The 26,119-nt window shown below is 64.5% G+C and overlaps 6 protein-coding genes across 9 annotated transcripts; 2 read left to right on the plus strand and 4 right to left on the minus strand.

Annotated features, from left to right (window-relative positions):
* Positions 1-221: 221 nt before the first annotated feature.
* Positions 222-5,010, minus strand: ZFYVE27 (zinc finger FYVE-type containing 27; the record flags this gene model as incomplete). Its single annotated transcript, XM_084265403.1, has 11 exons — positions 222-649; positions 733-814; positions 1,678-1,724; positions 2,012-2,156; positions 2,550-2,621; positions 2,985-3,115; positions 3,831-3,943; positions 4,132-4,227; positions 4,408-4,594; positions 4,666-4,736; positions 4,814-5,010. The coding sequence occupies 11 exons, from the start codon at positions 5,008-5,010 to the stop codon at positions 585-587; spliced, it is 1,206 nt and encodes a 401-aa protein (XP_084121529.1). The 3' UTR covers positions 222-584.
* Positions 5,011-8,475: 3,465 nt separating this feature from the next.
* On the minus strand, positions 8,476-9,003 carry MARVELD1 (MARVEL domain containing 1; the record flags this gene model as incomplete). Its single annotated transcript, XM_084264661.1, has 1 exon — positions 8,476-9,003. One exon carries the CDS (start codon positions 9,001-9,003, stop codon positions 8,476-8,478), a length of 528 nt encoding a protein of 175 aa, XP_084120787.1.
* On the plus strand, positions 8,815-10,519 carry AVPI1 (arginine vasopressin induced 1). 3 transcript variants are annotated; one of them, XM_084264663.1, is made up of 3 exons: positions 8,815-8,922; positions 9,951-10,248; positions 10,341-10,519. In XM_084264663.1, the coding sequence occupies exons 2-3, from the start codon at positions 9,962-9,964 to the stop codon at positions 10,408-10,410; spliced, it is 357 nt and encodes a 118-aa protein (XP_084120789.1). In that variant the 5' UTR covers positions 8,815-8,922; positions 9,951-9,961; the 3' UTR covers positions 10,411-10,519. The 3 variants fall into 3 exon arrangements, with proteins under 3 accessions (XP_084120789.1, XP_084120788.1, XP_084120790.1); XM_084264662.1 differs by lacking the exon at positions 8,815-8,922 and adding an exon at positions 9,558-9,663; XM_084264664.1 differs by lacking the exon at positions 8,815-8,922 and having other exon boundaries at positions 9,707-10,248.
* A 152-nt stretch (positions 10,520-10,671) lies between these two features.
* On the minus strand, positions 10,672-17,601 carry PI4K2A (phosphatidylinositol 4-kinase type 2 alpha; the record flags this gene model as incomplete). The annotated part of the gene is made up of 9 exons (XM_084264660.1): positions 10,672-12,324; positions 12,461-12,520; positions 12,690-12,823; positions 13,075-13,174; positions 13,633-13,694; positions 13,831-13,984; positions 14,066-14,197; positions 14,445-14,645; positions 17,203-17,601. The coding sequence occupies 9 exons, from the start codon at positions 17,599-17,601 to the stop codon at positions 12,163-12,165; spliced, it is 1,404 nt and encodes a 467-aa protein (XP_084120786.1). The 3' UTR covers positions 10,672-12,162.
* A 563-nt stretch (positions 17,602-18,164) lies between these two features.
* MORN4 (MORN repeat containing 4) lies at positions 18,165-21,687 on the plus strand. 2 transcript variants are annotated; one of them, XM_084265455.1, is made up of 5 exons: positions 18,165-18,203; positions 19,720-19,817; positions 19,952-20,066; positions 20,152-20,261; positions 20,400-21,687. In XM_084265455.1, the coding sequence occupies exons 2-5, from the start codon at positions 19,751-19,753 to the stop codon at positions 20,546-20,548; spliced, it is 441 nt and encodes a 146-aa protein (XP_084121581.1). In that variant the 5' UTR covers positions 18,165-18,203; positions 19,720-19,750; the 3' UTR covers positions 20,549-21,687. The 2 variants fall into 2 exon arrangements, with proteins under 2 accessions (XP_084121581.1, XP_084121582.1); XM_084265456.1 differs by lacking the exon at positions 18,165-18,203 and adding an exon at positions 18,361-18,400.
* A 94-nt stretch (positions 21,688-21,781) lies between these two features.
* On the minus strand, positions 21,782-25,583 carry HOGA1 (4-hydroxy-2-oxoglutarate aldolase 1; the record flags this gene model as incomplete). The annotated part of the gene is made up of 7 exons (XM_084264406.1): positions 21,782-22,180; positions 22,746-22,879; positions 23,048-23,144; positions 23,319-23,453; positions 23,567-23,694; positions 23,771-23,899; positions 25,355-25,583. 7 exons carry the CDS (start codon positions 25,581-25,583, stop codon positions 22,031-22,033), a joined length of 1,002 nt encoding a protein of 333 aa, XP_084120532.1. The 3' UTR covers positions 21,782-22,030.
* Positions 25,584-26,119: the final 536 nt, after the last annotated feature.

Genomic DNA, 26,119 nt, shown 5'->3' on the forward strand with positions numbered 1-26,119 from the left:
CCTACAGCCAAATATAGGGGGGAAAGACTAAACCTGCAGGCAGCGAGGCCTAGGAGCACAGGAGGGAGTAGCAGGGTCTCAGCTGAGCCAGGACCAAAGACCACATCTCCTGGGAATGCGGGGCCCTGACTTGATCCCAAAAACACAGTCACCCAGCAGAGTGCTGGGAAAGGTAGGGACAGAGGCCTGAGGTTGTTCTGTCCCAACCAGGAGGTGGAGGTAGGACCACAAGTGGGAAGGATGGCTCGTCCATCACTGAGCCATGCCACAGCACCTGGGTGAGTACATGGCAGGGTGCAGCAAGCGCCAGGGAGCACCCAGGGCTCAGAGCAGCTACCGGGGACCGCTCCAGGGATGTGGGCAACGCTCCACCACAGGGACCCAGCTGGTGCAGGAACTGCTGCGTGGCGAAGAGGGCTGCTCTGCCCCCAGCCCGGCACTGGCAGGAGGAACAGCAGGCACAAGCATCCTCTGGCAGGGTGACACCACGCTGGGAACTGAGTGGTCCAGGCTGGCTGCTGGGGTGCCCACTGTCCCAGGTGTCAGGCAGTGCAGGACCCAGGAGCTGGCTGGGCCCGTTTCAGTCACTTGATGAGCACCTGGTTGCACAGAGCGCACACGAACACCGTCTCCCTCTGAGCCTCCGGGGCTGGAAAGGAAAGCAGGCGTCAGAGATGCTCCCCTTCCCCACGATGGGCAAGGAACTCTGCCCTCCTCCCCCTTCCCACTCACCCGTGGCTCCCATCACAGCTTTGGGGACTTTGAAGGAACAACACCTGGAGCAGAAGCTGTTCCCACAGTTACTGCAGCTCCGCTGTGGAGAGAAATGGATGTGAGACACCACGCTGGGCCCACTCCCAGCCCTCCCCAGCAAACTCCAGTGCCAGAGCCCTGGTAACAGCACTCCCTGCTAAAGGGGAGGAGGGTGCAAGCCTTGAGTCCTGACAACAACAGCAGAGGGGACATCTGCCAACACCCCTGGACAAACTGCCCAGGCTCAACGCTGGATCTGCATTCACGGGAGCACCTGCAGCCTGCACCCAGCCTGACAAACATGGGGAGCGCAGGCTCCAGGAGGTTTAGTGACACTTGTATCACACTGTAACTCTGGAGGGAAGCAAGCTCCAGAGAGTCCCAGGCGTGTATCACACTAACCCAGGAGCAAGGGGTGGGGTCTGCAACGCGAGTGTAGGAAGGGGAGAGAGATGCACCCTTCCCAGAACTGCCCAGGCACCAAACGTCACACGTGGGGGTTAAAAGAGGCAAGAGGGGTGGCCTTTGCTCCTCTAGTTCTCACAAGACCCACGCTCTGCTTCATAGAATCATAGAATGGTTTGGGTTGGAAGGCACCTCAAAGATCATCAAGTTCCAACCCCCCTGCCATGGGCAGGGACACCTTTCCCCAGAAAGCTCTCAGGCCACAGCAACTGGGTTAAACCAGGGCACACAGCAGGTGCCTTCTACACCAGCACATGCAGGTTTGGCCTGAAGAAGCTTCCAAAAGGGCAAACAAAGGCTCAAAAGCACAAGGGATCCCTGGCACCATTAGGCATGTGACAACACCCAGCACTTAGCTGAGGTCATTTGTTGCAAGGCTGTGACCGAGGCAAGCCAGACATGTGCAACATCTCTGTCCTAGACACGGGCAGTAAGCTGGGACAGAAGCTGACAACTCACCCTCTTCTTGAGCACAGAGAAGGTGGCTGCACAGCCCGTGCAGCTCCCTGGAAGAAAGAGAGCAGAGGTCAGGTAGGGCTCTGGGGCCAAGGCCTGAGAGGGGTAAGGAACACCCATGGCTGTTTGTAAAGGCTCAGCTCAGAGACAACATCACCTCACCTCTCCATCCCTGCCCTTCCTTGGAGGGCTGGGAACATCCACCTCATGGAGGAGGAGGGAGGTCACAGGAGGTGTGGGCACAGCCCTAGCAGGTACCAGTGCCAGCGGTCACCTCTGGGCGCAGGGCAGACCCTGCCCTGCTGAGCCCCCCAGGCAGGGCTCCCCCCCGCCTTACCGAAGTTGTTGCTGGGGTAGCGCTTGCGCAGCCGCTCGGTCAGGCGGGACACCTTGCTGCGGATCACCTCGTTTTTGCTCATAAAACCATTGTCTGGAAGACTGAGGTCAAAGTCTGCTGAGCACTGAGAGCTCTCATCATCCTCCTGCAGAAAGCAGAGCCAGCTGAGCACAGAGGGGTGGCCGGGGGCACATTTGAGGGCTGCAGGGCAGCCCACCCCAGAAATAACCACCCAACAAGCAGGATGCTCCACCCAGCACCACCACAAGCCACCGGCAAACCAGGCACAGGCTGCCAGCTCCAGCTTGGAGATGCCCCTCTTGCACACCTCTGCATGGCAGTACTCACCATGACCAGCAGCTGGTTCTCCTTCTCCCGCAGCATGGGACAGAGAGGACAGGCAGTACAGATGGAGTCAGCGGTATCCAGCCCCACAGCCACCCTCCCCCAAGCACCCAGCTTGCCCACCAAGGCCCTCCTCGCCCCTTCCCCTTCTCAGCTGCCCTGCAGGCACAGCACACCCCCACCAGCCTCAAACCTCGATAGCGTCTTTGAACTCTTCATCAGGTTCTGCCTCCTCTGCCTCCTCCACGCTGCCAGGGGTAAGGTCCTGCAAGAGATTCAGAGAGCTGGTCCTGCTATACCCCCATCCCTGTCCAAAAGCGGGTCCACACTTCCATGGCAGGTTCCAAGACAAAGAACCAGGCCCTCAGCAGGCCCATGAGAAGACACGAGTCCCAGAAGGTGAGGTGAGCCCCTGACCCTCTAGTCTGCACCCTTAGAAAGCAGCAAAAGGACTAAGTCAAGCCCCCCAGCACAGCAGGGCAGCCCACCAGTAACTCAGGAGGGGCTCACGAGCTTCCAGCAAGCTGGCAGCAGAAAGGAGTTTGTGGGTAGAGGGACACAGGTGCAGTCAGACCAAAGCACTGACCCTGCAGCTCCCACCCAACTGCCCACCCTGTCCCTATCTCACCTCTGTACTGGTGGGTGTGGGGGTCCGATCCAGGGGGGCAGCTGCTGGCAGGGGTTCAGCAGGCTCTGGAGGACTCTCAAGAGGTTTGTTGCCCACACGCTGCTCGATCGAGGCCTTGAGGTCCATTATCACTGGTAAGAGGGGGGACATGGCAGGAACGGAGTGGCACTTCCCTTCTCCCAGCCCCACTACGCAAAACCCAGCTACAAGATCCAGTCTCCAAGGCTCAACATGGGACAGTGACATACAACCTCCCTCTGCTCACACAAAGTCAGAGCAGCAAGGAACACCCCCACCACCTGCCCCAGCACAGGGAACAGCAGGGGCCTTGGTCACTGCTCAGCCACACAGGCCTCATCCAACTCTCCTCCAGCACATCCCAGAGAACAAGGAGTACCTCCAGCTCTTCTCCCCCCACCTCCCAACAGCACGTTTTCAAGCCTTCATTACACACTGCTACATGCACCAAGAACATTTCAAGCCTTGCAGAGCAGGATCAGGGACCAAGAAGGGTGGTGACATTCATACATGGGCTGTGTTGCCAGGCCCCAGTTTGTCACACTGCAGTGGAGAGCAGGAAGCAATACCCAGACCAGGACACGCATGAGGAGAGACTCTCATCTCTCACAGCTGAGCCCCATTACCCAAACTGGGCTGCTGGGCACTGCCCTTAGTACATCACTGCCCCCAGGAAGGGGGTGGGTGGGTCAGATCACATTGCAAAGTCCAACACAGGATGTTGGGTTCACATGAGGGTGCAGGGAGAGGCCCAGGGTAGGACCCCTGGCTTCAGAGGGCCCTTCCCTAACCCATCCCACATTGGCCACTTCCAGGGAGGTCTCTTACCTTGGTAGAACTGGGTGTTGCCCAGAAAGAGGGTGCTGTTGAGGATGGCCAGGACCCAGCAGAGGGGCAGCAGGTAAAGGATGCAGACAGAGCCCAGCAGCGCCCCATAAAACCTGAGAAGGAGCAGCAGGACACTGCAGTCAAAACAGAGCAACTCACACCACAGCATGAGCCCCTCTTCTTTAAATGGTCCTTCACTTGCTCTCTCCAAGCACCACATGCATCAAACACAGCTCCACATGCTGTCAGCACTGCTCTCCCCCCGAGCCCACCACAGGACACCTGACCCAGTACTACTCACTGGGAAGACACAGTGGGATTCTCCCAGTAGAGCACACGGTACGCTGTGTCACAGCTGCAGCACATCCCGCTCAGGAACCCCTCCAGCTGGATCAGGCTGCGAACGAGACCTCACAGTGACAAAAAGGCCCCCCACACACACCCCCTGGCTGCCACCCTCACATGTTTTACAGTAACCAGGCTGGCATGAACCCCGCCCCTCCCTCGGCCACTGAGGAGCTTCCCCGGCTGCAGAGGCCCCAGGAGCCCCACACCCCAGAGGGCTCCAGCGACTCACAAGCTCTTGACCTGGGCGATGGCCTCCTGCCGCGAGAGCTGCACCCTGCGCAGGTCCTCCCGACGGACGCTGTGGTACCTCCTGCGCACCAGCTCCAGCTCCGAGGGCCGGACCCGGCACGTCTCCTGCAGGTAGCCCAGCAGGGCCGGCACCACGACTAACAAGGCCAGCACCGAGTACCAGGCGGCTGGAAGAGGCGGGACAGCGTCAGCCCCGGGTGCCCGGGGAAGGCACCGGGCCCGCACGCCCCACACGCACCTTGCCCGAGGGTGAGCAGGAGGAAGTTGAGGCCGAGGCAGACGAGGAGGGAGCACACGGGCCGCTGCCACCTGCGAGGAGGAGGGAGGGAGGGTGAGTGCCGCGGCGCCCCGGGAACGGCCCCGGCCCCGGCCCAGCCCGCACCTACCGGAGGAGGGAGCGGACGAGCTCGGCCGCGTCCCGCAGCGGCTCCAGGTAGAGCTCCAGCCGGCGGTAGCTCCGCACCAGCTCCAGCAGGTCAAAAGCGGCCGCGGCCTTAGGCGGCGACGGCTCCGAAGGGGCCTCGACGGCCCCCGCCGCCCCTTCGGGGCCGCCTGACGCCCCGTCCCGCTCCGCCGCCTGCATGTCGGGCCGGGCCGGGGGGACGGGACTGACCGGGCCGGGGCCGGACCCGCCACCGCCGGACTCAACGGTGCGCAGCGCGCCGCTTCCGCGAAGCGACCAGCTGCGGCATGACGTCACCCGCAACATCGGCACGCAGCCAATCAGGGGAGCCGGGCCGGCAAACACGGCCAGAAGCACCGCCCCCGCGCGGGCAAAGGGGCGGAAGAGGCCTCGGCCCCGGAAGCGCCGGAGGCCCGGACCCGCCCCGCCCCGCCCCACCCGCCGTCGGTGGGCCCCGCGGGCCGGGCGGGGCCGGGCGGGGCCGGGCTCCGTGGGTGTGCTCTGGGGCGTGCGAAGGGCCTGGGCGGGGCGCTCGGGGCCGAGGCGGGTCCGGTCCGGGTGCGGGGCTCGGGCGTGACCGGCGGTACTCAGGCCGGGATCAGTGCCCAGCCGGGTCTGGCCCGGTCCGGGACGCGGTCCCGGTCCTAGGCTGGGCACTGACCCCGGCCTGGGGCTCCATCCCCCGTCCCGGCCCAGGGCTGAGCCCCTTTCCGGGGCTCGGCATGGTGCGTCCCCGCCCTGGGGGTGCGGTGCTGCGGGCTCCATTGCGGGGCTCCTCGCCGCGGGGAGAGACCAGAGACCAGCCCCGCACAGGGATCCCTGGGAGAGAGCGGGAGTTCCCCCAGGCCCCTGAGTGTGGCTGGCAGCTCACTCGCTGCCCCTCCACGCCCCAGAGCTGCCCAGCCCTGGCTGTGCCCCGCACAGCAGTCTGCAGGCCCGCTCCCACCGCCCGGGGCACCGCGGGCTGTCCGGACAGGGGCTGGCTGTGGGGCAGGGCTGCTGGCTCCCAGAGATGCTCTGGGGACCCTGGGCTGCACCTCGTGCCAAAAGGGGGGGATACCATCCCATAATACGCCATGCGGCTTTGTTAACCCTGTGCTGACACTCAGGCTATGAGGGCAGCGCAGGGCTCAGTGCAGCTACATTGCTGCCCACAGCTTCCACGGCCTGTGGTGAGCAGGGCATGTGTCCCATGGGCAGAGGGCTGGGGGTGCTGGGGACATCCCAGCTGCGAGTAGAGGTCCAAGGCTGATCCCTGTCCCAGGAGTACAGCCCAGGACCAGAGCCAGCCCCAGGAGATGCTGGCTACCCCCAGCTCTCAGGGGATGAGGAGCATGGGCACAACAACATGCCCAGAGACACAGAGCTCTTTCAGCAGGCGTGATGAAGCCCATAGGAATGCAGCTGCATCCTGTCCTGACTTGGCCCCCTTCCGCACTGCTGGGCAGCAGGAGCTGCCTACACCCAGCACCAACATGAGCACCAGGCTGTGCCCTGTCTCTGGAGGGGACAGCGAGCTGGGGACAGACCCTGTCCCCAAGGACAGAGGTTTAAGCCTCTCTACCACCAGGAGTGACCCCGGAGCACACCAGGACTTTGGGATCATGGCCAGATGCTCCAGGCCCCATGTCACAGGGCTGTAGGGTGTGATCTCAGCTCCTGCCCCATCCCCATCAGGTCGCAGCCCTGGCACAAAACCCCAGACACCCAGTGAGCGTCAATATTACTTTATTTGGAAGGTGAATCCATAGGCACCGGGGAGTGGACTGGAGGGGGACAGAGCTAGTGCAGCAGGTAGGGCTTCAGAAAGCCAAGGAAAGGCACTTGTGGTGGCAGAAGCCCCCCTGGGCATCTCAGGCAGCCTGTGACAGGGGCTGCACCAGAGCAGGCAGGGGCAGGAGATGGCGGGGACCAGCCCTGACACAGGGTAGGGACAGCACATCCTGCCCAGGGGAGGGGTAGGTGGTCCAGGAGCTGGCATGGCCCTTGAGCATGAGGGGATATTAGCTGGGACAGCATCTCATGATGGAAGCAGTGACCCAGTGCCACCCCCTGACTCGTCCAAGCCCCAGGGGGAATCACATCTGCTCTTCTCCTCCTCAGAAAAGGCACCAGAGAACCCCAGGCAACAGCCAGAGCCTGCAGCCAGCTGCTGGGGACACCAGTCCTGCTGATCCAAGTCCACACAGAGACTGGGGCAGCCCCTCCCTCACACCAGAGAGGGGTTGCCTCCAGGCAGGGTGAGGAGGGCTTGCGGCAGGGCACAGTGCTTCTCCAAAAACTCCCAGTCTCCGGGCTGCCTGTTGCTCCAGTCAGCCCTACACAGCCTCCGCAGGGCTTCGCAGCCAGTGGGCTGTGCAGGCTGATCCAGGGCTGGGCTGGCCCCGCTGCCAGCATCCTCTTCTGTTCCCCAAGACAGGCTGTGTCACTGCAATGCCTGGTCCCAGCTCCCCCGCAGTCACAGCAGCAGCCCAGCACCACCATGCTGCTGTGCTCACCCTTCCCTCCACCTCACCGGAGTCTCCAGGCAGTGCAGGGGCCCAAGATGGAGACAGAGACTCCAGATACAAAAGTTTTCCAGGACGACAGACGAGGCGCCGCAGGGCCAGGCAGGGCTGGGGGTAGTCTCCAGCGCCTCCGGCGAGGCTGCGCCTCTCCCTATCCGAGCAGCTGGGCCCCAGGGCAGGCTCTGTGGCTCTGGGTGCTTTGGAGCCGTGAAACTTGGTGCAGGAGTGCGGGGGGGAGATGACAACCCAGTGCCCCACTCCTTTCAACCCCAGGGGCACCTGGGCCCACCCCAGAGCAGTACAAAGCCCAAGGCTGGAGGAATTTACCCGCTGCCTGGAGACACAGGACGAGGCTGTGTCCCCCCTGGCCCTTCCCCTCACTCCACAGCGATGGAGGCTTTGCTGACCTGTGTGCGCTCAGCCCCCAAACAGGACAGTGTGTCCCAGGCCAGTGCTGGCTCAGGCTGTGCGGGACCTGGGTGCCCTCACACACCCAGAGCACGGAGTAGGGAAGGCCTGAGCCCCGCAGCCCTCCGGCAAAACGGCAGACATGTTCAGGCCAGGCAGGAGGGGCCCGGGATGGGGAAGCCGAGATCAGAGCCTCCGTTAGGGAACTGTGGAGGCACTGTGCAGCTGGGAATGGCAGGAGGCAGATGCCATCGGGTTGGTGGGGGGGGTTGTTTATGCCCACCCAAGCCCACTACGCACCACTGCTCCCTGTTCAGCTCCCCCAGGCCAGTCCCTCTACACCCTGGGGACAGGTCAGCACCCACCTGAGCACGCAGCATCTGCAAGGCTGGGGACAGGGCAGTTGGGCAGGAGCCCTGGGGGCTCTCAAAAAACGGGGTCCCTTCTAGGGGCTCTTCGCTTGGGTCCTTCCACTTGCAATAGCCTACATCTGTTCAGGGGCAGGAGAGAGGCCTGTGCAGCCGCTGGGTGTCCATGTTGTCTTGGCGAGACGCAGAAGAAGCCGTGCTTGGGGAAGGCCTCTCTCTGTCCATCCATCTGCGCAGGAGTCTCTGGAGGAAGCACGGTGCAGTCAGCCAGGAGGGGATGGGGTGGCAGGGTCACTTCGTCCTGAAGGGGAACTGTGCTCCATCCACGGGTGAGAAGAAGGGGAGCTGAGTGCCACGGGGTCTCAGATGATGTCGCGCTCGTCCCGGCAGCGCCGCGACAGGCAGTAGAGCCCAGAGAAGAGGTACAGGCAGGCAGCGATGCCCCCGCAGATGGAGGCGCTCAGGTAGGCACTGTAGAGGCAGTGCTGGCTGTAGCCCGGCAGGTTGCAATAGCTCTTCTGCCGAGCCTTGTAGCCCATGATGCCGGTGGCGGCCGCATAGAGCCCCACACCCAGTGCCAGGTCATGCACCAGATTGGTAAGGAGCCAACGGGAGCCCAGCCAGGGCACCAGCGCCCAGCGCCCCAGCAGGCTCAGCCCGAAGAGGGCCAAGGTGAGGAGCCACACCAGGACAGCGGCGAAGAGGGCGAAGTGAGCTGCTCCCTCGTACTTGTGAGCTGCCACCGTCACCCAGAAGGCAGCGCCCAGCGCCAGCTGCCCCAGGCGCAGCAGGCCCAGCGGGCTCCGCAGGTAGGCACGGTGGAGGCTGAGGGAGCCGCGGGCCGGCGGCCCCGGGGGCGGCGGCATTGCCGGGGGAGCCGAGCGGGCCATGGCGGGGCCCTGCCTGCTCCGGCGCGGCTCGGGCGGGGCTCGGGGCCCCGGCCGCGACTTCCTCCCCGACCGCTGCCAAACATCTGGCGCTTGAGAGCCCTCCCCGCGCGGGGCCCCTCTCGCTCGGCTCCTCTCCTCTCCTCCCCTCCCGCCCCGCCTCCGCGCCTCCCGCTGCCACCCCCGGACACCCACAGCCGCCTCCCGCCGCCGCCGTCGGGCGGGGGCCCCCCCGCCCCTCCCGTCCGGTCCCGCCGCTGCAGGAGCGGTCCCGCCGCGGGATGAGGCGGCGGCGAGACGCGGCCGGTGGCGGCGGGCAGCGCACAGGGACCCCGCACGGCGGCCGGTGGGCGGCGCGCCCAGACTACCCTCGACGTCACCGGGGATTCCCTTTCTGTGTGACGCCCGCCGGGGCTCCGCCCACCGGGCCCGCCGCCTATTACGTCACATGCGCCACGTGTCCCTCATCCGAGAGGCGGTGCGGCCGCGCCCCCCCCCGCCGCGATTGGCCTCGGCAGCGGGAGGCGGCGCGGGTGGGCGGCGGGGCGGGTGAATGAACGCGGCGCGGGCACCGGAGGGACCCCGGTGTGGCGGCGGCGGCGCGGAGCGGCCCCGGGAGCGCAGCGGGCGCACGACGGCCCCGTGCCGGTCTGTCGCCGCCAGGTCCGTGCGGGGCGCCGGCGGGCGCGGGGCGGAGGGAAAGTGGGTCACGGCGAGGCCGCGGGCACCGGCGGGGCGGGACCGGACCTGCGTGCGCCGGCCCGAGCCGGTCGCTTCCCGCGATCCCGGGCGGCCCCGCCCGCGCTGCTGGCCCCCTGCCCGGCGCCCCGGCCCGCCCTCTCCCTGCGGCCGCGGCGCGTCCTTCCCCCCCCCCCCGCCGCCCGCCCTTCCTCCCCGGATCCCGGGGGAGGCGGGAGCGGAGCCTGACGCCGTCTATCCGGTGCCCGCAGCGGCCGGGGCCATGGGCACGCCAGCCTCGGTAGTGAGCGACCCTCCGGGGCGAGCGGCGCCCGCAGCCCGCGGCCGCAAGCGGGCCTCGGCCAACATCTTCCAGGGCGTGGGGCTGCCGGAGCTGCGGAGCCTGTTCCAGAGCGGCGGGGCCGAGCGGGCCGAGGAGCGCGCCCGTCTCGTCTGGCGGTACGCGGGCCAGCGGCGCATGGCGCGGGCCCTGCGGCGGCTCCGGCGGCGGCGGCGCTCGGCCCGGCCCGGCGGCGGGATGGCAGCGCTGCGGCGCTTTGGCCGGCTGCGGTAGGTGCGGGACGGGGCGGCGGAGGGGGCAGCGGGAGGACAGGGGAAGAGCAGCCGGGCCGCCCACTAACCCCCCCCACCTTTCCCGGCAGGATCACGGAAAAGGAGCTCGAGAGCGGCTGTGGGGCCGAGGTGCCCTCGGGGCCCACGCAGCAGCTCTGAGATGACGGGCTGGGGAGGAGTGTGGCCGTGGGACAGCCGGTGCTGGGCCAGCCAGGCTCTCCGAGAACACTACATGTACTGGACAGGGGAAATGGTTAATAAAAGGTGGACTGTGGTGGCAGTGTGAGGCTCTGGCTGGATCCTGCCACACCCCCAGCCTTCCCCCAGGAGAACAGGACCCTGGTCCTGGCTGTTGCACTGAGCCTGGTGTAAGGGGACCAGCTGGGACCTGCTCCAGGGTGCTGCAGAGACACAAAGGCAGCCAGCTCAACGGCAGCTCTGTTATTCAGACAGTTGCATGGTTTAAATACATTACATACATTTCTACAGTGCATTAGAACAATACATTTTGGGTCAGTCAGAGATGCAGCTGAGCCTGGCCAGGGAACTGGGGTCTTGCTGCTGCCCACCCTGTGCTTGTACAGCCAGTGCTGAGCCCCCTCCTTCCCCATGTGGGAGACAAGGGACCTGCTCTTCCTGCCCAGGCTCAAGCAGCAGAGCCCCAACCTGCCTTCTCTCCTCCCAGACCCCCCAAAATGTGCTAACAGGACAGCGAGACCCAAAACCAACTTCCCCCAGCAGCAGGAGAAGCTGCAGCTCAAGACAAGCAGATGCAGGCAGCAGCCCTGGTACTGTTTACACAACACAAGCTCAGCAGCTTTTGGGGAGAGGAGGACTCGCTGCCTCACCCACCCGCAACAGGCCTGTGAGATTGTCAGCACCGGGGCAGCCAGGAGCCCATGCTGGCCCCCCTGTGCTCCCATCACACCTCCCACCCATGTAGCAGAAGAGCTCTGCTGGCCCTTCCCCAGCAGCCCCCTGCCCCTCGTAGGTACAAGACACTAGGCACAGACAAGGCTGGCACCACACTGGCTGCACAGCAGCCAGGGAGCTTGCTGGGAGCAGGGGCAAAAGCCAAGCAAGAGCAGTTGTGGAGACCTGGCAGGAGGGGTGGACTGGGGCAGCAGAGGGGGGAGAGGGTGGTCACACCAACCCTCAGCCCTCTCAAGGTGGGGAAGGAGGGTTCTTACAGGCAGGAGGGGCACCAAGCTACAGCCCCTCCCAGAGCCACCTGCTCTTCACAAGGATGAGCAAGAACCTCTTTCCCCTTAGTGTCTAACTGCACCCAAGCCAGCCCCATGAGTTGTCCCTCAAATGTCCCCTCCTCAAGCCCCCAGCCAGAGAACAGCCGTTCATTATGGTCCCCGCTGCACCAGTGGGCAGCAGGAACTCCCCCTGAGGAAAGCAGCGTGCACAGGGTTGGGGCAGAGGAGGGGCAGCAGAGGAGTACAGCACACCCTCAGGAACAGGGAGGGGGTATAACCGCTCATACCGGCCTTCACAGCCCTGCAGCTGGCATGGTGGGAAAGAAAAGGGCCAGTGGCTGGTGTAAAGGGCTGGACGGATCCTGGCCCGGGCAGCCTGCTCATCCCAGCCCCAAGCAGGGGTGCTCAGAACCGCATGCAGGCCAAGGAAAGGAGGCAAGGGAAGGGTCCCAGCCACGCCATGGCTCCTGGCAGATTCCCACACCTCCCCCTGGGCTCTGCCCCAGGCAGGGCACTGAGCTCCGATGGAGCTGGAGAGGGACCATGCCTGACCTGCCTGGCTCCTCCAGTTCAGCTGCAGGTTCCTCCAGCCGTACCTGCTCGCTCTACCCAGAAGGTCGAGTCCCAGCCACAGGAGCCGGCAGTGGCCCGGCTCCTCTTGCAGTGCTAGTCCAAGGTGGCCAAGCCCTGCCCGCAACTCCCACAGCTACCACCAGGAGAAGAAAGGCTTCCTGCTCTGGAAGCTCTGCGTGTAGGACTCGCTGGAGGTGCGCTGGTGGGAACGCGCCGTTTCCACAATCACAGGCGGCATCTGAACCAGGTGCAGGGGGCTCTTCCCATCCTTCAGCGCCTGAGTCAGGTTCAGGATCTGTACGGCACAACACGGCACAGTCTGAGCTGCCCCGCTGGAGCAACACAGAGCACCCACCCCAGCACCCTTCCTGCCACGCAGGCAGGACAAGGCTCTGCGCCTCAACCATCTGCCTCCCCCACCTACAGCTTACCTGACCTCTCATGACCGCAATCTGCTTGTGAAACTGTCCCCTGTCAAAGCCAGGGTCTTTCTGCAAAAGAACAAGCAGAGAACACAGTGGGATCCACCTGCTGCCCACACTGTGCAAGAGATGCCATTTCCCAAGCAAGCCTCTCTTCTGTCCCATGGGTTTCCTGCACCCTTGCCAGGGAGCTCTCCCAGAGCCCCGCACTTCTTCCTCCCAAGCCATCCTCACCCACCTTGAAGAGCTCATACAGATCTTCCTCCAGGTCCTTGACAAAGTTGGGGTCTGAGATCTTGGGAAGAATCAAGTCCTTAATCTCCTGTGAAAAGGGGATTTTGGCCTGGGGCAGCCATGCCCAGTAGAATGGATCTGTGGGAGGAAGCAGGAGACATTAGAGCTGGGAAAGACAAGGATGGTTCCACATGCCCCTGGATGCCAGACCAACCATGTCTGGGACACAGTGTCCAACATCCTCTTCCTACAGCCTCTGCTGAGGCTGAGGTGTTTTGAAACCAGGTTTGCAGAGGGACAGCCCTCTCCCCTCCAGCCCTTAAGGAGGATGCCTGAGCAAAGAGTTATATGGCTTGCCAGGGTGTCTTGGCACAGTCTGAGGGACTCACATGCTCTCCAGGAATCTGGATGTTTCAAGGGAAAGGCCAAACCGTTGTCTATAGCAGCCAGCTTGATGATGGGCTCCTTCACCACCACCCAGTCACTGTCCTGGAAGGAAGCAGAGCATGTCACAAGGAGCACCCTCCCTACAGGAACAGTCTGTCTCCCACTCCCTGCAGCCCCACTGCCAGGATCTCTGCTGTGGCTACTACACAGGCACAGCAGCCTCTCACCTGCAGCATGGCCCCTCGCCCACAGGGAAACATCACCTGCTTTGGGTGAGAGGGGGATAAAGCTTCTTCCCCCCTGCCCCAGGCCTCACCCCAAGGATGTGCAAGCCTGGCAACTCCAGTCTTCCCCACAGAGCCCAGCTGCATCCTCAAGAAGTTCCACTAAGCCACACACCACCACCGATGCAGAGGGCAATGAAAGGCCCAGGAGACACGATCAGGCCCCCACATGCTCAGAAGCCCATCCCAGGTGGAAAATGCCCATCCCACCTGCCAGGCAGACGGCCTGCAGGAGCAGAACCCCTACGGAGCCCCTGCCCAGGAAGAGCTGCTCACCCGCACGCCCGCGCTGTCCAGGGGACAGTCATACTTGATGAGCCAGTTGTCATTGCCCCGATCTGCAGGGAGATAAACCAGCTGTGTCAGCGCCACGGCCTGCCTGCATCACGTTGGGCAGAGGATTACTCATCCTCTGACCCAGAAGTGAAAGACAGACCAGTTTTAGGCCCAAAACTGCCAGGCAGCCAGCCCTACCTGTGTTCCTGATGATGTAGTCCAGCACCACCAGCCGCTCAAACTGCAGCAGCAGCTGCCGGTTGGTGTTCTCTGGGAGCGGCTCAGCTTCAAACCGCCGCAGCCAGTAGTCAGCATCCTTGTAGCCTTCCACAAAGAGCTGGAAGGATCCCACCTGGAGCAAGGAGAGGCTGCGTTGCAGGAGGCCGCAGGGGATGGAGAAGCATCAAGGAGGCTCAGAGGCTGGAGGCCTTACCTTGGGCGGCAGACCAATGCGGTTGAAGCGCTGGCCAACTTTCGGCACCTTCTCCAGGGCCAGTCTCTTTCCTCGGGACTTCACCCTATCGATGGCACTGTAGTTAAAGGTCTCGCTGGCCAGATACACCACCTGGAGGTGACAGGAGCACAGATGTCAGCAGAGGCACCCGACAATGGTCACGGGACTGGCTGATAAAGTCAAAACACAGCATTTCCCATGGCCCTGCTCAGCACAACAACCCCCGTGGCAGTCTCAGTCCAGCGCTCTCAACACGACATCTCCAAGGGCAGCAGTGCCACAAGGCAAGGTGCAAGCAGAGCTGTGCAGAAACACAATAAAAGCCTCCCCAGGTGAGATCCTGGCAGCTGTCCCTCACCTTTGTGCGGGGAACAATGTTGAGTTCCAACTTCTGGTCCACCAGGCTGGCACCCGCCTCGGACAGGTATCCCTGGTTGAGGACGAGGCAGTCTCTCCCAAAGCAGCAGGGGCAGCACAGCTTCTGCAGCCACTTGGTCCACTTGGGGTTCAGCTGCCCGTACGGCTCCTCGTTCTTGGGCTTGAAGACACCGATGATTTTCTGTGTGCAGCAGAGAGGAGGGATGCTTGAGGCTGTTGGCAGAGTTGGGACACTCTCCCCCAAACCAGCCTGCAGCAGGAACACTCAGTAACGGGCCCAAAACAGCCCCTCACCAGAGCAATAACCAGCCCCTGGGACCAGCCAGATCCCAAAGCTCCCAGGAGGGAGGCAGGCAGGGGCTGGAAGGGACCCTTCTCCAGCCAGCGCCCAGTCCCGCGAGAGCAGGGTGCTGCCTAAAACCCTTCATACCCGGTCGATGCACCTGAAAACAACTGTCCTTGTCCCAGAAGATGCCAGTGATAATGTTGTTCCCTGGTAAACATCCCAGTCCTGTTCCAGCGACCTTTGGATGGCTGGGGAGAGGTACTGCTCACCGCTGCTTGCTATGTCCACACAGGAGAGGGAGGGCGATAGCAGTCCCTGCCCTGACCCCAAAATCCACTGAACAGAGCTGATCCCGAACTGACCAGAGGAGAAGGGACTGGAACAGCCAAGCAGCTGGAGAACGCCCAAGGAACTCAGAGTCCTGTGCTGGGGAAACCAGACAGAGACAGCAGAGGGGCTGGCTCTCAGGACACTGTGGGCAAGAGGGCACAGGGAGCTCCAAACTGGCCACCAGCTGGTACCAGCCCCCTGATCCAGCCTCACAAACATTGACCAGACAGCACCATGGGGACTGCACTGCTGCAGAGGGCACAGAAGCCTCGTGTTAGGTGCTGCACTGTCACCAAGCCAGCAATGCCAAGCCACACAGCTGAGATAAGGGCTGGCACAGGAGCAAGGCCGTTTGCCCTCACAGGCCAGGCGCCTTGGCGGGCTCCAGGCTGGTAGCCACGGCTCTGGCATTGGCTCAGCAGCACACAGGGCCAGCACTCCTCCCCACAGCTGGTGCTGGCCCTGGCCTGAGTGTGTGGCACTTCCACATTGCAGCAGAAGTTCAACTTAGGGAAGTGGGACACGAGTCCCAGCACCTCAGTGGGAACCCCAGTGCAATCTGGCTGGCAGGAACAAAGTTTTGTCCACCTGAAAGACGGAGAGAAAGGGTTTAAGGGAACAGGAGTACTTCAGCCATCCCCAGATCAGAGGACCTGCTTCCCCTGAGCAGGCAGGAGGGTAATCCCCCCATCAGCTCCACGTGAAGGCACACAACTGCCAACATGTCCTTGGATCCGAGCCTACAAGAGGCTTGTTGGGAGCTTTGGCAGCATGGAGCCCTGTGCTCCATGGAGCCAGTCCAGCTGAGAAAGGACCATCCAGGCAGGGACAACACAGGAGTAGAGGCCAGAGGCCTGGCAGCACAGCATCCCCATCCAGACAGACCTGTGCTGGGAGCAGCACTGGCAGGGAGAACAGGTCTGCCTTGTGCTAGCAGCACGGCAGAGGGACCCAGGCCAGCCCAGAGGCTCAGTCAGCACTTGGGGTAACCACAGGCACCGGGCTGGGAAAGCACATGCCAGCTGGGACAGCTCAGTTCTCAGCAGCCAAGGGGGAAACAAGCACAAAAGTTTTTTCCCCTGATGCCCTCACTCCCTGCCCTGTCCACCACGGCAGTGCACTGTGCTCCCTCCCATGCTGCAACAGGGAAGCTTTGGTGACCCTGGGCAGCAAGCCACAGAAAACAGACACATACCACATTTGCTGACAGCAGGACAGGTCAGAGAACCTGCCAGGTGACATGGCCAGGAGTGCACAGACTTTGGCTCCTCACACACATCCTCCACCAGCCCTTGCTAAGCTTGGGTCTCCTACAGACAGGCAGCTTATCAAGCTGCCCACTCCAGTGACACATTGCACAACGGGAGGCAGAAAGAGGAAACATGTATTGCCCCACAGCCCACCAGCTCAGCTCAGACCTGCCTGCTACAGGTCCCAGAAGCCAGGCTCCAGACCCAAAGCAAGAAAACTAGGGCACACTGGAGCAGTGAGCCCAGTTCTGCTTCCCAGCAAGCATCCCAGCACACACACAAGAGAGTCACAGGAAGCGGCAACAGCTTAAGTAATTGGGCTGGGCGCTGTAGGTCACAAGACAAGCTTCCCTGTGATGCACACACACCCGGTCAGTAGTATGGAGACGGCTGTCACGCAGCTGACCAGTTCTTTAGGGGATCGGATATGTGTCGAGGACTTTGCCTCGATTACATCAGCTGTGCAGCCACAGAGCAGATATCTCACCCCAGTCTCACAGGCCGAGAACTCAAGAGTCACGGCCCCAGGGCTGGAGTCACCGTGGTCCAGCCGGAGATGCTGATGCACAGGCTTGGGGGAGAGGGAGACCCTTCCTCTCCAGGCGGCAGAGCCACAGAAGGGGCCGAAGCGCTACCTGCACACGGTTGTCCTCCCCGCTCTAGCTGCCGGTCTCACCGCACTTTGTCCCCAGGGAAGCCCCGGGCGGCTCCGGCCGCTCCTGCCAGCCCTCCCCCGCCATGGCCGGGTCCCCCCCGGGCCGGCATCACCGGTCTCCCCGGGCGTGCCCTCCTCCCGGCCGGCGCCGCTCAGGCCTCGGGGGCCGCGAGGGGCGGGCGGCCACCCCCGGGGCGGGCGCACGGGGCCTGCTCACCCCCTGCGGGTCCTTGACGAAGTAGCTGCCGCTGGAGCCCTGCGAGATGCGCTCGGGAAAGATGCCGCGCTCGCTGGCCAGCTCGGCCCGCCGCACCACCTCGGCGAACTCGGGGTCCTCGGGGAAGTCGTTACGCTCCCGCTGAGCCGCCGCCGCTGCCGCCTGCGCCTGGGCCTGCGCTGCCGCCGCCGCCGCCGCCGCCTGGGCCTGGGCTGCCGCCGGGCCCCGGGCCCCGCGCTCCAGCAGCGGCTGCCGCTCGCGGTCGCGGCCGCCGGGGGAGCCGGGAGGAGAGGGCGGCGGGGGGACGGGGGTCGGGAGGGCGCGCACGGCGCCGCCCGGCAGCCCGTAGTCAGGGGCCTGCGCCCGCTCCGGCGACACCAGCGGGCTCGTCTCGTCCATCGCGCCCGCCCCGGCCCCGCCGCACCGCGCCGCCCGCCGCTTCCGCTGGCGTCACGGCGCCGCCACGCCCCATCGGCCGCTCCGCCCCCGCCGCGCCGCGTTCCGGACCGAACGTGGCGGCGGGAGCTGTGCCCGCCGCGGGAGGGGGGGGGCGCGGCTGTGACGACGAGCGCCTGGAAGCCCCCGCGCCTCGCACCGCTTGTGCGTGGGGGCCACGGGGGTTCGCTGGCCTCACACCCTCGTCGTGGGGGCCGGCATCAGTGCCCCACACAAAGATGGCCGCTCGGGAGGAGCGGCGCCCCTTGCTGCCCTTCGCAAAGATGGCGGTAGGGTGGGGGCGCTGCCCCTCCGCCGACACGCCCCGGGAGGAGACCGCCTTGCCCCACACAAAGATGGCGGCTGGCGAGGGCGTGCTGCGAAGCTGGCCAATGAGCAGCTGCGTTGCTAACGGTTGCCGTGGAGACAGCCAACGGCGCGCGGGGATGGACGCTGGCAGCGTGGCACCGCCCGGCGGGGCGGAGGCTGGCAGGGGAGGTGGCCGTGCCACCGCCCCTCGGCGGGACCCCGGTGGGGAGCGGTGCGGGCGGCGAGCGCGGAGCCAGGTGAGCGCGGGCCGGGGTCCCTGCGCCGCCCGGCCCGCCCGCCCCGCCCCGCGGCAGGCACCGGGCCTGCGGGCATCCCCACGGGTGTCCCGGCGGGGCGTGCGTGCAGCGCCCCTGGGATGCGCGGACCCGGTGGGGCGCGCACGAACGGCCCGTGGGCGCGGGGGCACGGCGGGGCGCGCGTGCGGCAGCTGCGGGTGCGTGGCCACGGCGGGCATCGGTGCGGGGGTGGGGGGGGGGCGTGCGCGTGTCCTCCGCAGGTGCGGGGCACGGGCAGGGGGTGTGCGCGCGCCGCCCAGCAGTGCGCGGCCGCCCCTGGCCCCCGCGCGTGGGCGCAGCCCGCGGGCGCGCAGAGCGGAGACGCGCACGGCTGCCCCGCCGCTTGCGGGGCTGTGCCGGGGGTACGTCCCCAGCTGGGCGGGCTGGGCTCGCTCGCGGGGCCGGGGCCAGCGCTGCCCGGCCCCCTGGGTGAAGCGGCGGGGCTGCTGGAGGCGTTAACAGCCCCCGCAGCACCCTCTCCTCCCGGCGCTGCCATAGGCGTCCCCGGAGGTGTGCTGGGCAGGCTGGGGAGCCGGCGCTGAGCTCCCGGTGTCAGCCGTCGGCAGGGAGCACTGTTCAGCCGCTCTCCGGCTGTGCCGGGGGCCATTGCTCCTCTGGATACAAAGCCATTGCAAGTTGCTTGCGGTGGTCCTGGGCTCTGCTCAGCCGCCGCCTCTCCAAGGATGCGCGGCTCGGTGTGAGCAGGGATACCCGCTTTGTGAAGTAGGGACCCCCTTGCCATCGCAGACACCGAGATGTGGGGCTGCGAGCCGCCGGAGGGGCAGCACCCAGCCCGTCTGTGGGGCCAGCTCCATGCTGGGGCAGAGCTGTGCTGTGCAGCAGCGGCTCCGGGGGTGTGCAGGACTCCGGGGGCTGGTTGCTATTAGCAGGCAGGTTCGCATACCCTCAGTAGCTGAGCAAGGCCCTGGAGTCCCAGGGTTCTCCCTCCACCGTCCGTCTTAGGAGGGGCGGCCACTCCAGCCCTGGGGGCTGAGCTGGGTCTGTCTATCCTCCTCCGTCCTCCTCGCTGGAGCTGGAAACCCCACAAGCTCTGCCCCCACGAGCTGGCACAGAGCACAACACAGCAAGCATCTCCTCTCCAAATGCTTGTTTCTTCCCTGGCCTGAGCCCACTGTTCAGCAGCAGCCCCTCAGGTTTGTGGGAGGCACCCAACCCCTGCCAGGCTCTGCTTCCTGCCACTCACTCAGGTTTCACGGGGCTGTGACCCCCATGAGCTCACATCGCCCTGAGCCCTGCAGCGGGGTGGGCAGCAACCTGAACCCAGAGGCTGGGGTTTCAGAGTCAGAACAGGGTGGCTGAGCTCCTGGGGTCACCTCCTTGTCTGCGGCGTGCCCCAGCAGAGCTGTCCCCAGGACAGACACAAGCCTCTCTGCAAGCTGAGGGGACACAGGGACTCTGGGTGAGCTGGGCTGCTCCCTCCGACCCAGCAGTTACCCTCCCTGCCTCTCCCTGCCAGCTCTTGTCCTGCGCTGCCAGAGGCTGTCGCCATGACCCTCACCAAAGGCTCCTTCACCTACTCCAACGGGGAGGAGTACCGTGGCGAGTGGAAGGAAGGTGAGATGGGGTAGGAGGGGATGGTGCTGCCTGCACTGGGAGCCGAGCAGCCCCTGTGTTCTTGCCCAGCACCATGCTGGGGCAGATCCTGGCTCTCCATCTCTCCACCGCTACCTGTTTCTGCCCCCACCTAGGTCGCAGGCATGGTGTGGGGCAGCTGACGTTTGCTGACGGCACTGCTTACGTGGGACACTTTGAGAATGGGCTCTTCCATGGCTGCGGTGTGCTCACCTTCCCCGATGGCTCCAGGTGAGCGTGGCACCCCTGTGTGCGTGCCCCCAGGAATCCCTGCTTGTCCTGGGGGGCTGCTGCCTCAGGAGCTTATCCCACGCAGGTATGAGGGGGAGTTTGTGCAAGGCAAGTTCAATGGTGTCGGCGTCTTCACCCGCTGTGACAACATGACCTTTGAGGGCGAGTTCAAAGGTGGACGTGTGTATGGCTTCGGTGAGTGCAGACAGCTGCAGCCCTGCATGGCCCCTGCTCCAGCATCTCCCACTCTGCCCCTCCAGCTCCATCCCCAGCCCCAGTGGGTGCTGCTCCCTGCCCTGTCACTCCTACCCCTTCCCTTCCTTCCTCCCCCAGGTCTCCTGACCTTCCCTGATGGCTCCCACGGGGTGCCCCGCAATGAGGGCTTCTTCGAGAACAACAAGCTGCTGCGGCGGGAGAAGTGCTCAGCCATCATCCAGAGGGCCCAGGGTGCTTCCAAGTCTGCCCACAACCTGACAGCGTGACAGTGCCCCGCACCCCCCTCCTGCCACAGTGAGGACCCTGCCGCAATGGGGACTCCCCCCACCAGGCACTGGCTGTCCCCACTGTCCCCAGAGCAGGGATGCAGCACTGCTGGGTGGCCCCCCTGCCCTCTGCTCACCGACTGCCCAGCCTTGGCAGGGCCAGGGGTCCTCACCAAGCCTCTCTGCTAACTTCCCGCTCTCCACCCAAGTGCCGCAGGGTGGCCGTCGTGCCTTCTCTCTCTGGCTGTAGCCCTGGCACCTGCCAGAGCAGCGCAGGGATGGGGCAGACAGGGCCCAGCCCCTCTGCCCTCAGGAAGGCTGTGGACCACCAGGGCTGCCAGCCTGCTGTGGGGGATGGAGCTGGGGTGTACGGGCTGGGGCTGGGCCCTGACCTCACTGCCAGGGTGTTGTGGCTGGGGCTGCTGGCTGGACCGTGCACCCATGGAGGGGCAGCTCCTGGCTCGCTTTGCTACCCTGGCCCCAAAGCAAGGTTGGCACCTTGGGCACCCCACGGCCTATGCCCTCAGCTCTGGATGACTAGCCATCACCCCGCATGCTCTGGGCAGGGTGACACCATGCCCCAACAGGACCCAGCCTGCTACTGAGGCCAGATGATGAGTTGTGTCCCTCTCATCTCCATGCCAATCCAGCCCACCCACTGCCTTGGGGACATCTGCAGCAACACCCCCAGTGAGGGGGACCAGGGGAAGTTCAGCCTGGCCTGTGCCTGCTGCACACTGTGGGAAGGTAGGGGCGACAGGCAAGCAAGGAGCTGGGTCAGCTGGAGCCCAGGACAAGGGGCACAAGCAGGGCTGTGTGGGGTGCCAGGGCTTAACCAGGGGGCCTGGGCAGGGCGTGCAGGGATAGGGGCGTGGTGAGGGGGTGGGCAGGGGCATGCAGCACCCCATCTTGCCCCCTCTCCTCACATCCTTCATCTCCCCCCTGTGCACCCACTTCCACCCCTGGTGTGGTCTGGTTGGCAGCGGCATGGGGGTCCTGGCAGCCCTCACAGCCTGGTGGTGGGCCGCAGGGCCTGTGTCCTCCCTGCCAGTCTCTGCCTGCACCAGTCCCGTGCCTTGCCGTGACCCTGCCTTCTGCTGCTGCCTGTGCTGGCCTCAGCTGAGTAAACCACGTTGCCAAACGCCCGGGCTGTGTCCTTTTTGCTGTGACCAGAGACTGGGCAGGGGGCTGTCCATGTGAGCAGGACCACAGGCACGAAGTAGGGCAGCAGGTTTATTCTCAACTCATAGTGTGGGGATCCAGGTGGGGCAGTGGGACCTCGGGGGCTGATGGGGATGTAAGGGTGGCCGGGGGTTGCTGGATGTCCCCCCTACTCACTCTGCCCAGGGCAGCCCTGTCCAGCAGGAAGGAGTGAGATGGGTGGCTTTCTCCTGGCCATGTCCCAGCGTTCCCATCACATCCCAGCTCCTGGGGTCCCTGGCTCCTGAGCCTTCCTGGTGTGGGAAGCGGGGGGTGCATCCCTCACAACCAGCCATTGGCACTGAAGGTACGCCTCAGCTCCTCAATCTGGGGGGGGGTCAGCGGGGTGAGGGGTGCACGGCAGGGACCCCCATAGTAGCCGAACCACTCCATGGCTTGCTTTAGTCCTGGGATCCCGAAGCGGCGCGTTACCTGCGGGAGGGAGGGCGCAGGGGCTTGCTGGCTCCCATGGGACAGGGCGGCCAGCTCCATGGGCCCTGTTCCTGCCAACTCTGCTCCTTGGTTGCCATCATGCCTGCCCTCCCTAGTGTGGGGCTCCAGGGATGGGTAGGGTGTGGGGTAGCTGCAGCCCCCCATGAAGAGCCTGCTGTGGGTTGAGGACACAGAGCCTGTCCAGGGAGTATCGCTGGGGTATGGTGGGCTCCTTGCAGCAGGGACAGGGTACCCTGCAGTGGGGTGGAGGCCCCGGGGAGCAGCAGCTCTTCCCTACATCACCGCCTATAAATAACCAGCAAAGCTCCCACGGGGGGTCGGGCAGGTGAACGCTGCCAGCGGACACGCTGTTCCTGGCACGGCAGGGCTGGCATTTCCCACCCCACCGCCTCCAGCACAGCTTAGCTCACCAGGCGGGTGCTGTGCCATCCCGCCCCTTCACACCACCCCTAAGGACCTTTGCCACCACGGACCTCATGTCCTCCGCTCTGCCATGGCTCAGGACCCACACCCTGCAGCATCCCTGGGGGTGCTCCCCACTCACCGCCGTATTGGGCTCAATGAGCCGGTGCTGCAGGTCGCGGGCTTCCTGCCAGTGGCCCTCGCGGCACAGGCGGTCCAGCTGGCACAGTGGGCCCCCCAGGACATTGGCGAGGGCACAGATGCCCCCAGAGGCACCTAGGGACACGAGAGCATGTTGGCAGCCAGCTCTGTACGGTATGCCCAGACAGCATCTCCTGGGCATCGCAGCCCCTTGCCTGCCTCTTCCCACCTGGCTGCCAGTCCCCATCAGTGCCCCCAGGGCAGAACCCTGTGCTCCGTCTGCACAGAGGCAGCAGCACCTACCCAGCATGTAGCTCGCCAGCAGGAAGCCGGCCGATCCTGCCAGCACATGGAAATCCTCCTGCCGTGTCTTGTGGACCATCAGCCCCATGCGGGTAATCTGGGTAGAGAGACATGCTGTGTCTTGGGGTGGGCACCACCCCCTCTCCCCCTGTGAGGCCCATGAGGCTCATCCCCTGGGCACAGGGAAGGGCTACAAATCCCAGTTCCCCATCCCCAGCTCAGTGCCGGGTTTGGTGGCCAGCTAGCCCCAGGAAAGCCTCGCCCCACTCACATCCCCACCGCTGTCCTTGATCCCGACAATGTTGGGGTGCTGAGCCAGGGTGAGGACAGCCTCCAGGGACAGGTCCAGACCAGTGTTGGCAGGGACGCTGTAGAGTATCACAGGGATGGGGGATGCGTCGGCGACCTGCGGGCAGTCGGGCAGTGCTCAGCAACTGGGCTGGGTCGGAGACCTACAGGATGCCCTCCCCATCCTGCTGCCCCAGCTGGGGCTGCCGGTGGGCACTGGGCATGGCTCACCTCCGTGTAGTGATGGATGAGGGCAGCACTTGTCATGGCTCCCCGGTAGTAGCAGGGTGTCACAACCAGCGCCACATCAGCCCCTGCCTCTGCCATGCTGACGGTCAGCTCAATAGTGGCTTGGGTGGCTGGGGAGGAGGCAGAGGGATGAAGGATACCCTGGGGGGGACACATGGCCCCTGCACTGCCCATGCAGGCACTTACATTCACAGCCTGAGCCGGCCAGCAGCAAGCGGTCCTTGGGCAGAGCCCGGCGCACACAGCTCACCAGGTCCAGCCGCTCGCGGGGTGCCAGGTAGGGGTACTCCCCATTGGAGCCCAGCACCACCAGCCCTGAAACACAAGCACAGGAGCAGGGTGCCGATGGGGCGGCTGTTCCTGGCCTCTCCGCACCCCAATCCGGAGTGGGCGCCAGGCACTTGGAGCAGCCTGATGCCTGCACCCGGCAGCCCCCTTGGGGCAGGAGGCTCCCGCAGGTGCCAAATAAATCCCTGGGCTCCCCCACAAAGGGCACCTGTGAGTATGTGCCCCCTGGGAGGTAGTGCCCAGTTCCACTGCACTGAGCACTGCTCGTGCCATCCCTTATCCTCATGTGTGCCATGCATGTACCCAGTGAGCTGAACATCTGCGTTCCTCCAGCCCCAGGAACCACTCCACGCAGCACTGCTAGCGAGGCATTTCTTGATGCCTGCAGCCAGGCTGTGCCACCCTGTCCCTGGCTGGGGCATACAGAACCCTTTCTTGGGACCCTGCCAGCACCATGGGCACAGGTCAGCTCCAGCCCAGCACTGCCAGGCTCTGCCTCAGCATCCAGGGCTCCAGGATACCAGGAAGGGCTACGAAGATGATTAAGGGCCTGGAGCATCTCCCCTATGAGGAAAGGCTGAGTAAGTTGGGACTGTTCAGCCTTGAGAAGAGAAGACTAAGGGGGGACCTAATTAAAGTTTATAATTATCTTAAGCAGGGGATGCAGGGGGAATCAACCAGCCCCTTTTCAGTGGTCTGTGGAGACAGGACAAGGGGCAATGGCTGCAAGTTGGAGCACAGGAAGTTCCACACCAACATGCGGAAGAACTTTTTCACAGTGAGGGTGACAGAGCCCTGGGACAGGCTGCCCAGGGAGGTGGTGGAGTCTCCATCTCTGGAGATATTCAAGACCCGTCTGGACGCCTGTCTGAGTGATATGTCCTAGGGAGCTGCTTTGGCAGGGGGGTTGGACCCGATGATCTCTCGAGGTCCCTTCCAGCCCCTACAATTCTATGATTCTAAGGCTGGGTGTCCCCATCAGCTTCTCTCTCTTCCTTGCTCCTGGGCACCCAGACAGGGCTCTGCAGGCCACAGTGTGCCCTCTCCTGTCCCTTGTCAGAAGAGGGGAGACCCCAGGGCACATCCCTGCAATGCCCAACCTCCTCTTCCAGCCCCTCTCCTCCATCCATCCATCCATCCTGGGCAATCCACAAATGTGCATCCCACGGTGCTGAATCTGTGTGGGTGCACACCAGCGTGCAGAGAGTACGTGCAGCCCTGCAGCTACGTGTGGAGGATGTGTGCAAGCGTGCACCAGAGCGTGGTGGGGGTGTGCAAAGGCACATGTAAGCGCCTGGGCACTTGCTGGGCAAAGGGCTCCAGGTGGGTCACCCAAGGGGCTGCCAGCCCCAAAACGAAGTCTGGCTGGAGGCTGAGCAAGCTTGGGAAGCTGGCAGGCTGCCTCCACACTGCCCTAGACCCCTGTGGTGGGCAGGGATCTGTCAGGAGCCTGCACAAAGAGGGGCAGCAGGCAGCACTTACCTCGGAAGGGGATGCTGGCGTAGCGGCACAGGTTCCCCTCCAGCTGGGCATAGTCCACCTCCTGTGTGGGTGAGAAGGGGGTAGCAAGGGGTGGGAAGATGCCCCGCAGGTCGAGTGTGTGCTCTGGTCCTGGGGGGGTGCTGAGCTCCCGGTGCTGCCCAGGGGCTGCCCTAAGCAGAGCTGCCAGGGCAGGCCGGAGGGGCAAGGCAAGGCGGGTGCTGAGCGCCATGGTGGATGGGTGCTGCCGTGCTGCCTGCCCTGCCGAGCAGCTGTTAATGTTTCACGGGGGCACGTGAGGGACCCACGACCCAGCTGGGCGGATGACGTGGGGGTGGTACCGGATGAGCTCAAGGCGCTCTCCTCCAGGAGCTGGCCGCAGGAGCTCAGCCCCCCTCTCAGTGAGCAGAGACCACCCTGGCTGCACTTCCTCTTCCACTTGCCAGCGCTGGCAGCCATTGCTCTGCAACCTCCGGGGCCGGGCTGCGGGCCAGGGAGGGACCAGGCATTGCCGGGAGACTGGGGCTGCAGGCAGGGGTTGCCTGCTCTGGTGTTGGTGTAGGGTCTCCAGGATATGGGCAAGCACAAGCATTTCTGGCTAGGGAGCAACGAGCACTGCACCCAGCAGAAGTGATCTAGCCTGGAAACTGGCTGCTGTGTCACCTCAGGGGTGGCTGCAGCAGGGAAGGTAGGAGACCAAGCAGCCATCCAGCCTGCCCAGCTGGGGCACGACTGCTGCTCTGCGGTGCCGACCCAGCCTCCAGTAGA

Source organism: Gallinula chloropus, assembly GCF_964237585.1.
Source record: "Gallinula chloropus genome assembly, chromosome: 5".
Classification (NCBI taxonomy): domain Eukaryota; kingdom Metazoa; phylum Chordata; class Aves; order Gruiformes; family Rallidae; genus Gallinula; species Gallinula chloropus.

Bases quoted from the DNA above. Each gene is read 5' to 3' on its own strand.
- MORN4 (XM_084265455.1), top strand. From the start codon at position 19,751: ATGACCCTCACCAAAGGCTCCTTCACCTACTCCAACGGGGAGGAGTAC. The intron at 19,818-19,951 runs GTGAGATGGGGT...GCCCCCACCTAG, and splicing joins CCGTGGCGAGTGGAAGGAAG to GTCGCAGGCATGGTGTGGGG. The intron at 20,067-20,151 runs GTGAGCGTGGCA...TATCCCACGCAG, and splicing joins ACCTTCCCCGATGGCTCCAG to GTATGAGGGGGAGTTTGTGC.
- AVPI1 (XM_084264663.1), top strand. From the start codon at position 9,962: ATGGGCACGCCAGCCTCGGTAGTGAGCGACCCTCCGGGGCGAGCGGCG. The intron at 10,249-10,340 runs GTAGGTGCGGGA...CTTTCCCGGCAG, and splicing joins CGGCGCTTTGGCCGGCTGCG to GATCACGGAAAAGGAGCTCG.